At 45.7% G+C, this 9,570-nt stretch overlaps 1 protein-coding gene across 2 annotated transcripts; it reads right to left on the bottom strand.

The window, feature by feature from the left end:
- Positions 1–384: 384 nt before the first annotated feature.
- Positions 385–2,135, bottom strand: LOC127297487 (pyridoxine/pyridoxamine 5'-phosphate oxidase 2). 2 transcript variants are annotated; one of them, XM_051327801.2, is made up of 7 exons: positions 1,954–2,135; positions 1,822–1,871; positions 1,676–1,733; positions 1,543–1,575; positions 1,350–1,445; positions 870–1,019; positions 385–710 (listed from the first exon to the last, which is right to left on the bottom strand). In XM_051327801.2, the coding sequence occupies exons 1-7, from the start codon at positions 2,062–2,064 to the stop codon at positions 609–611; spliced, it is 600 nt and encodes a 199-aa protein (XP_051183761.1). In that variant the 5' UTR covers positions 2,065–2,135; the 3' UTR covers positions 385–608. The 2 variants fall into 2 exon arrangements, with proteins under 2 accessions (XP_051183761.1, XP_051183760.1); XM_051327800.2 differs by having other exon boundaries at positions 870–1,022; positions 1,954–2,133.
- Positions 2,136–9,570: the final 7,435 nt, after the last annotated feature.

The following is a 9,570-nucleotide window of genomic DNA, read 5'->3' on the forward strand; positions in this document are numbered from 1 at the left end:
GGACTTTTATTAGTTCCCTTATCGCACCGTGTGTACTGCCAATGTCCATGCCCCTGGGCCTACATCTATTTTTATTTTGCAAGAATTTAGAAAACTACTTGACGAATTCTATGAGGCCTTGTGTTTTATGTGTGTACGCATATTGCAATGTAAATCAACATATGTTCCAGACTTCGAATCATTCCATGAGAAAACTCAGGAAGGAAACTTTCAAGGCTCGACCGCTCTTGTTAAAGAAAACAACTATTTACATGACTTGAATTCAAGCTCATATTATTGCAATCCCCAGTCTGTCATCTTGAATGGTGCATGCTCGAATGTATTCTAAGCGGTACAAGAAATGCTAGCTAAGTAATCATCTTGGAACTAAAAGAAGAAAAACCATTAGCAGTGAACTTCAATAATAATTAGAGCCATCTTGTATGTTCACAACGAAATGTCATGCAGATAAAGTACATACCTCGACTCTCAGACTGCCAAAAATACATTACGACATTCTAGAAAAGGAAATGAACAATGAAGACAATTCCTTGCCATGAACAATCCACAACTAAAAATAGTGGCAGTCAATACCACCTTTATTTTCCCCCTATCTAAAAAGAACACCATTAGAGGCTAGCTTTTTCAGCAATCCAGTCACTGGAATGATCTCCTTCCTGGGTTCTTCTGAACATCAGCTTCTGATTACTTTTCAGGTTCACATAATCAACCTGAGTAAAAAAAGAGTATTAAGCAATACTATAGGAGCATACCAATCTGTGATCTTTTAAACATACTGATTCTGTGTTTCAACGTACATGCAGACACCAATAAGAAAACGTGAGCATGCAGCACAAGAAAAGGTTGGAAACCCAGGCACCTAAGCTAACCTTTTCTGGATCAAGGGTCAGAAGACAATAGGCGTCAACTGGGCCAGTCGATGGATTGAGATCATCCTCTGCCACGGGAACCCCTGGCCATGGCTCTCCTAAGTATTGCGATCTTGTCTTCATTGAACTAGCAAACCAAGTTTTCTCTCGCTGCTGTGTAAAAGAAACAACCAATTTTGAGTAAGGATTATAAAAGTGCACTACTTATATATTCACTTTGAAAGCTTCTGAAAAACGGCAAAAAATCTGTGAAAGCTGTCTACAGATTAACGCAATATCGAACCGTTGACTCTAGATGAGATGAGGATAGATGAGAAAACCTCGTGTGTGAAACACCATATTAAAGTCAACTAATAGAACAGTTAGCATAACTAAACCTTTGACTACAATTATCCTTTCCTTTTCTAAGATATCCCCCCCTAGTACTCCGCTATGCACTATGCAGAATAAAGCACAAGGCAGACTTCGCTCAGCTCTAACCTGGAGCTTGGCAGGGTCTGAGCTCGAACCATCAATCACATCTACGATACCGCTGATACGGAACTGTTCCCACGAATCAGTGAAATACCAGCATATCTGCGAGAATTCGAGATTAGGCATTTCTCTAAAAGCACTTAGCACCTGTGATGCTTAAAATGGTGCTGCACAATTGTGGCAATCCTTTAAATCCTACCTCGCCGAGGGGCCACTCCTTGAGCTCACCAACCTGCTTGTTAACAATTCACACAAGGAAACCAGCAAGGACATCAGCAAGGAGCAAGAAACACTAAAAAGGCCAGGTCAGCTATCACAGGGAAAGCAACTACCTTGTTACTCCGCGCATCTGTATGAATCTGAATCTTGTCACAGTGTTCCTGGAACCCCCTGACAAGACCAAAATTCCAGATCAAAACCTGCAAGAACTGGATGGTAAGGAGTAAGGACAGGGGACTACGACCGAGGAGGCGGGCACCTGAATACGACGGTCCGATTCGCCGGCCTGCCGCCTTCTCCCACCGTAGCCTGAAAAGAACGACTGTTAGGGCATCTCGTTTTCCCCACCAAAAGAAAGGAAGGGGCAGGGGAATGGGAGATCGGAGCGTACAAGCTGGAAGAAGGTGGAGTGCTTCAGATGGGCATTGGCGTCCAGCGCTCGCTGCAGCAGCAACCTCCAGGGGCTCGAGAGAGCCGACGCGGCGGCGCCACCGCCAGCCATACTTATCGCCGCCTCCTGACCTGTCGCGTCCGTGCAGTTTCACTATGCGGGGATATTACTTCGTTAGATGCTTCGTTTGGCTGGAGGCAATTATAAATAGAGACTTTGCAAGGTCTACCTCCTCCTAAAATAAGAGCATCTCCAATGGCTGAATGCAAACCCATGTAAAATAAATATTTGCGTTTATATGGCTGAAAAATGGTCTTATCCTAGCCTAACGGTCTGACGCAAACTGATCGGCATAGCTGCGAGAATGCAAACTGACCGACATAACTGCGAGAATGCGACGTGGCTTAAATATGCGTCAGAAATACGTCGGCGTGGTCATGGACGCAACGCGTGTCCGCGCCCTGTCGCCCAAGAGGCTCTGGGTTGAGCCTTAGAGAGTCACGCGGTGAGGGGACTTGTGACGGCCGACGCAGCAGAGCTTGGGCGAGAGGAATCTGTGGTCGGGTTGTGTTTAAATATTGGGCACATTTCTAATAGCTCATATTAGATTTTAAATTTTCTATAAATCTTAAAACCCACATATGTGGTAGCCCATATTAGTTGAAGCCTAAGTTGGTGGCAGCTCACAAGGGAGTGACAAGAAGTGAAAAGTCCAGTTCCACACGAAAAGTTAGGAAAAAGTTAAACCATCTTATAAGGTAGGTTGTTCCACCACTAGTAAGTGAGTGAGAAGAGGAGTGTACACTCGCGTTATTCCTACTCCCCGCTCGCTCGTCTCGACTCGACATGTCACGGCACGACGTACGCTATGCGCTCTTGTTGAGTGGATTGAGCCTCGAGCCGAGACTTTTCTTTCTTTTTGCAATTTAGGAAAACGGATAAGAGTTCTAGACGTACGGCGTCACGGCTAGTTGGTTCGGGTCGCTCCTGAAACCTGGGCTACCTGTAATCGACTCGAAACGTGCGACATGAGTGTGGCCCATGTTGCCTAGGGTTTTCTGAGCTATATAATCTCTTGTCCGCCTATTGCAGAAAATTATCCAATACATGAGTTAGGGTTTTGCCACCTCTCTCTGCTTGCACCGCCACCGTAGCCTACTCCATCCCGCCCTTGTGATCTTGTACGGGAGATCGCGAATTAGTTTTTTGGGAAGCTTTATGCACGACTGCTCGAGCTCTTCATCACGGGTCGTCTTCCGTCCAACTCGGGCGGTGCTGCCTACCGTCGTCTTCAACGTCGTTTACTTTGACCCGTCTTCACTAACGTTGTTATCAACAACGTTACCGTTGTGACGACGACTGCTACACCTCCACTAGATCGATACGTGCGACATATCCTGATATGTTTTATGATGGTTGTTGTACCGTTTGCATTGTTGTTGTTCATGTTTCTTAATGCATCAAGTATGTTCGAGTTTCACATGTTAGTAGTTGTTGTAGTCATGTCTTATATTCTGGAGTTAATTATGGAAATTGTGTCTAAGTATCCTACAGTCTGGAGGGGTGGTGACGTTCACGCGCGAGCCAGACGGCATGGTTCATGCACCGGAGCTACGCGCTACTGGAGATATGAGCTTGATGTGAGATTTTTAGGGGTGAAGAGAGATAGAGAGAGAGAGGGAGAGAGGGAGAGAGGGAGAGAGGGAGAGATCGAGGTCGACGCATGTGTCCATGATGCGGTGGCAAGAAGAGTAGCCTAGTTTTGTACTATGCAATAGGAGCAAGTGGTTGGTTTTGTTCTCTTTTTTCGTTGGCGTGGCTGGTTTGTTCAGGAGAGAACAACCTGAGGTTGGATAGTAGTTAGTACTTTCTCCGTCCACAAATAAGTGTACATGTGGGGTTTTCAAGATAAATTATGAAGTGAAATGAAAAATGCATTAGGAAGATGTATCTCTCCTCTTTAATTATTTCAGCTCCAATAAGCTAAGTTCTTGTAGAAACAAGGAAAACATGTGCTCAATATTATTGGGTTTAATTTCCATGCGATGAGAGAAAAACAATTAAAATACGTTGGAAAGATAGGAGTATACTCTTTTGTGGACGAAATTTAGAGCTAGATGTCCACTTATTTATGGACGGAGGGAGTAGTGTGGTAGCACCTAGCTTATCAGAGATCAAAGTGCAGTTTGACACTTTGACGTCTCATATAAGGTAAAATATTTTTTAGTGCGAGCCAATCTTCCTGTCGATAGCGGGGCGTCCACCAGATTAGTTTCTTAGACTCAGTTTTCGAATGTACTTATAGAGGCAGGATACGTATGCACCATAAGATTTAGTATATATATGTATTTGTGAACCAAGTGCATCTAAACTGCGTTTCGCAAAAAGAGAAAAGTTTGTTCACGAGACATCCAACTCGGACGGAATTCCAAAATAGCACCATTAATCTCTTTAATAAATTGATTGATAAATTTTGCCTGTAGTGAAGTTGATCCATTACCCTAATTAAATTCCAGCGGCGTGCAATCAGGCTTTAATTCCCAACTTTTCTTGTTTGAGCAGGAAGCCAGAACGCGTGGAACGCGTGGGAACGAGGCCGGACGCGGGGATGCATACTCTTGCCTCGACCAATCACAGGCAACCACACGGTCACGGATCACAGGATCACCTCTCCGAACCACATCCAATGGAGGAAAGCCCCGCTCCGTTTGGCGGCAACAGGGGGAGCAACGCCTAGCAAGTGTCAGATATGAGATATGAGTGTACCACCAAACCTCTACGACCTGTTCTGAAAACATATCTAGTGATACCTCTACTTATTTGATACCATGATATCACTTTGAGAATTTTAAACTGTAACTGTCAAAAAATTCGAAAACAACTTTTTGGGTGTTCACAAGATATGTGTTTACATGTTGTATAATAACTTGCATAACCAAATTTGAAATATCCTTAGAGGAACAAAAAAGTGAAATACAACGTGAATAGTGTCGCATGAAGACAAAATTATTCACATAGCATTTGTCTTTTTCCTTTCTCTTTGTGTATCTTAAATTTAGTTCTGAAAATTCTAGAGAATGTAAAGACATATCTTGTGAACAACCACAAATTTGTTTCGAAATTTTTTGACGCACAAATTTGAATATTATGGAGTAGTATCATGGTATCATGTGAGGTGTAGTATCACTAGATATTTTACCGACCTGTCATGAATCTAGCCGCGGCCCTAGACCGATATTCTTCTAACACGACCTTGTGTGGCAAATGTGTCAATAATTAACTACCTCAACGCTTGGTGTACGTGCTCTGGAATGTTGGAAAGAAATGAACCGACGCATTTTATTGTGTCGTTGTCTACCCTACCTCGAGGTGGCATCGATTCCTAGGGAAGACATCATGCAGAGAGAACGTGCTTTTGTTGTCGCCATGCTGAACTATCATGCAGAGCCGGATTAGGCTGTTTTATTTTTGGCTTATGGTGGTTTCTCACATGTTTTACACCTCAAACTAAACATGACATCCTTATACGTTGTTCGGTTTTTCCTCTTGCTTAATGAAAAGGCAGCGCTCATGTCGGTTGCTCCAAAAAAAAGTTAACTACCGCAACAACATTCTTGGGTTATTGTGTGTGATGATGTTGTCAATAATTCAACATATATAGTACTCTCCCATCCAAAATTGGAAGGCACGCTTTGTTTTACATGATCTTTGATTTATGACATTGATCATCAATATACATGAAATTATATGACTTTGATCATGGGATTTGTTCTTATCCCTCTCAGGTGATCCTTGTCCCGATCCTTGTCCCCTAGGGGGGCTGGCCGGCTGGTGTGCCTGGCCCATTTGAAAGATCGAGATGTCGCCTAGAGGGGGGGTGAATAGGCAATTAAAAACTCTTACGGATTTGTCTTGTAAGAATGCGAAATTAAACTAACGTTTACTTTACAAGCACAAACCCTAAATATGCTAAGCTCAACTAAGTGTAACAATAGCAACTAGAGCTAAGCAAGATAGGCACAAGATATATGTAGCACAAGTGATAGCAAGATATATGTACTTCAAGCACGATGGCTATCACAAGGAAAGAGAGCTCGGGTATAGAAATAACCGAGGCACGCGGAGACGAGGATGTATTCCCGTGTTCCCTTCCTTTGCAAGAAGGTACGTCACGTTTGGAGGAGTGGAGGTCCCACGAAGGATTCCCCGCGCCACGAAGGCTCACCCTATTCTCCGAACCACACCCACGAAGGATAATGGCCCTTTCCTTATGGTTAGCTTTTCCTCCGCTCCGGAGATGGCAAGCTCCACAACCACTTCACAAGCTCCACGAAGGAGAAGCCCGGGCCTCTTCACAATCTTCTTGAAGAGATCACCGGAGCACCAACCGCCAAGCCAACTAGGAGGTCTCCCTCCAAGAGTAACAAGCTCACGGTCTCTCACTCGAACTAATCGTGGTGGAGATCTCAACACTATGCAATGATGCAAAGCAAGAACACTAGAGGTGTTCAAATCCTTCACTCTCAAATCCCACCCAAACAACAAATGCTAGGATGAGATTGGAGAGGAAGAACAATGGGGAAAGTCAACAAAAGACTCCAAGATCTAGATCCCAAGAGTTCCCCTCACTTAGAGGGAAATGGATTGGTGAAAGTGTAGATCTAGATCTCCTCTCTTAGATCCCTCAAGAATGAGCAAGAATCATGGAGGGAGACAAGAGAGAGAGCAAGTTCTTCAAATGCAACAATGGAGGAGAGAGAATGGAGAGAACTAACTCGGCCCAAGGTGGAAGAAGGGCTATTTATAGCCCAAGAGCAAATATAACCGTTGGGAAAGAGTTGGGCTGAGTCAACCGTCGAGGAGGCCGGTCAACCGAGCCTAGGACCGGGCCATTCGGTCCAGGGCCCGGTCAGACTGGGCCACAGACCGGACCAGCCAGTCCAAACCGGGGCACGGACCGGACCGAGACCGGAACTAGGAATTGACGCTCAGTAGTCGACCCGGATTGCATCAGTGTAGGATCCGGTTGGCGCCCGGTTGGCGCCCGGCCGATCGGTCGGCACGCCGGGCCGGCCGGTTGAAAGGCCGGCTGACCGGGCGGCTGACCGGAACCGGCCGGCGCAGGGGCCGGTCCGACCGGGTCCATGACCGGGTGAGCAGGAAAACATGTTATACAAAAACTGTGATAACTTTTTGTGTCCGGACCCCGATTAACATGAAACCAATTTTGTTGGAAAGATAACGACGAATAGAACCCCAACAAAAACTGGAAATATGGAGACTCCCTGCAGAACATTTTATATGATTTTAGAGAGGGAGTCTCTGAAAGAACATTTCCCGCCCTTTTGGGTTTTGTGTGTTTGATGTCAACACTAGGTATATATTTATGTGTGTTGATGTAGACAGGTACAAGTTTTCGGAATATATATTTGATCGGCGAGATGGTTTGCCTATTCTGAAAGTCTGAAGGTCTTTTTACTTCTGGCGGAAGTTCCGCCTGCTGGGGTGGAACTTCCGCCCTGGCATGTTCTGCAGAGACCCTTCAGCGCAGTGCTGCTCACTGTTTTTGTTCCCTGGCCGGAAGTTCCGACGCTGGTGGCCGGAAGTTCCGGTCAGCGGAACTTCCGCCCAACTTCCGGGCTAGTTCCGGAAATCGGCATTTGTGGCTCAGTATAGTCCAGTAAGGTTTTCTCTAAATTCCGGAACTTGGCCGGAACTTGGCCGGAACTTCCGGTCACCGGAAGTTCCGCCCTAGTTCCGCCCAAGCATTTGCTGAACTGGTTGTCTGACGAAGATTTTTCCTGGCAGAAGTTCCGGCCCTCCTGGCCGGTACTTCCGGTGCCAGCCGGAACTTCCGGCCCTCCTGGCCGGAACTTCCGGTGTTAGTGGATTTCGCCCCAACGGTCAGATCTGAGAGCTCCAATCATATAAATAGCTCTCTTCTCCAAAGGGACAAGTTGCTCAATTATTGCAAGAAAAATCTGCCAAGCTTCACCACCATTAGAGCCACCTCAAGAACACAAGATTCCAAAGATCTCCTTCCTCCCCCAACCAAAGCTCTTGATCTTTGGAGATTCGAAGGAGAAGACACCGATCTACATCCTCACCGAAGCGTTTTTCATTTCCCCCTCATTTGTTTGAGGGATCTCATGCTAGTGTTCCTATTTGGTTCCCTAGTTGATTTGTGTTGATGTGTTGTTGTTGATTGTTGTATTGTTACAGATTTGGGAGCCTCCAATTCAGTTGTGGATGTGTGCCCCAAGAACCTTGTAAAGGCCCGGTTTCCGCCTCGAGAAAATCCCTTAGTGGAAGTGGGCTAGGCCTTCGTGGCGTTGCCCATAGGAGATCTGAGTGAAGCCTTCGTGGCTGTTGGTTTGGCTTTCGTAGCAACCACACTCCTCCAAACGTAGACGTACCTTCTTGCAAAGGAAGGGAACTACGGGAATCATCTCCGTGTCTCCACGTGCTCCACTCTCGGTTACCTCTATCCCATTCTATCTCTTATTGCGTAGCTATATCTTGCTTAGTTGCTTGCCTTGTCATATAGGTAAATTCACTTAGTTGCATATCTAGAGAATTTACCTTTGTGTCAAGCCTAATTTGAAAAAGAACTAAAAATTGGTTAGCACCTATTCACCCCCCCTCTAGGTGCGGCATACGATCCGTTCAATTGGTATCAGAGCCTCGGCTCTTATTTCGGGCTTAACCGCCTAAGAGTATGCCAAACAAGGAGCCCTCGGAAGGGGCCGCCAAGACGGTCTCCATGGAAGACTTCAATTCGTTGAAGTCCTCCATGGAAGCCCAAATGGAAAGCATGAAAAAGATGATTGCCAAGCTTTTGGCTCCGGTCCCTCCCAAGGCTCCCATTGTAGAGGTAAAGGACACGGGTGCGTTAGAAGAAGGAGATGCTTCGGTATTACCCTCCTCTACCAAACCCGTGGATGGTGATAACTTAAACACTATCAAATCTCCCATTGCATCTCCTAGGGGAACTAGTGGAGGTGAGAGCTACAATCGAGTACCTCCACCTTTTCTATCTCCCGATATACCGGTTCCCCATCCCCATATGAACATTCGGGGCGACCCACCTAAGTTTTCCATTGAGAATTTCGATACTTGGCAATTTGAGTTTCGCTCTCATGTTTGCAGTGCCTCCAATGAACTTTGGAGAATCATCATGGAAGGCTTCAAGCCATACAATCCCGACAAGTTGACTAGAAGAGAAGCGGTTGATAGTCAACTCAACAATACCGCCTTGCACATGATTCAAACTAGTGTGGGGACAAAGGAATTGCATCGTGTTCGACACTACACCACCGCCAAGGAAGCTTGGGATGGTTTGGCCGCTAGTTGCATTGGAAGTGAGAGCACGAGGAGGAACAAGTATAATGCTCTTAAGAATAAAGCCGAAGGTTTCATGAGGCTACCGGATGAAGATCATGAAGTCATGTATGGAAGACTTCTCACCGTTGCTGATGCCTTCCGGCTTATTGGTGCCACCCACATCAATGACTCTTGGATCAAGGAGAAGTACATTGAATGCATGATGCCGTTTGTACCCATTGATGTCAAGACTCTTGTCGGGAGGGAATGCTATTCCTCTCTCTCCTCTCAACA

This window comes from Lolium perenne, chromosome 4 (genome assembly GCF_019359855.2).
Source record: "Lolium perenne isolate Kyuss_39 chromosome 4, Kyuss_2.0, whole genome shotgun sequence".
In the NCBI taxonomy this organism is placed as follows: domain Eukaryota; kingdom Viridiplantae; phylum Streptophyta; class Magnoliopsida; order Poales; family Poaceae; genus Lolium; species Lolium perenne.

What these genes read in the sequence shown, in the direction of transcription:
- LOC127297487 (XM_051327800.2), bottom strand. Translation starts at nt 2,064, where the DNA reads ATGGCTGGCGGTGGCGCCGCCGCGTCGGCTCTCTCGAGCCCCTGGAGG. An exon ending in CAGACCCTGCCAAGCTCCAG is followed by an intron (nt 1,023 to 1,349) that starts GTTAGAGCTGAG and finishes TCTTTTACACAG; the next exon opens with CAGCGAGAGAAAACTTGGTT. An exon ending in TGACCCTTGATCCAGAAAAG is followed by an intron (nt 711 to 869) that starts GTTAGCTTAGGT and finishes TTTTTTACTCAG; the next exon opens with GTTGATTATGTGAACCTGAA.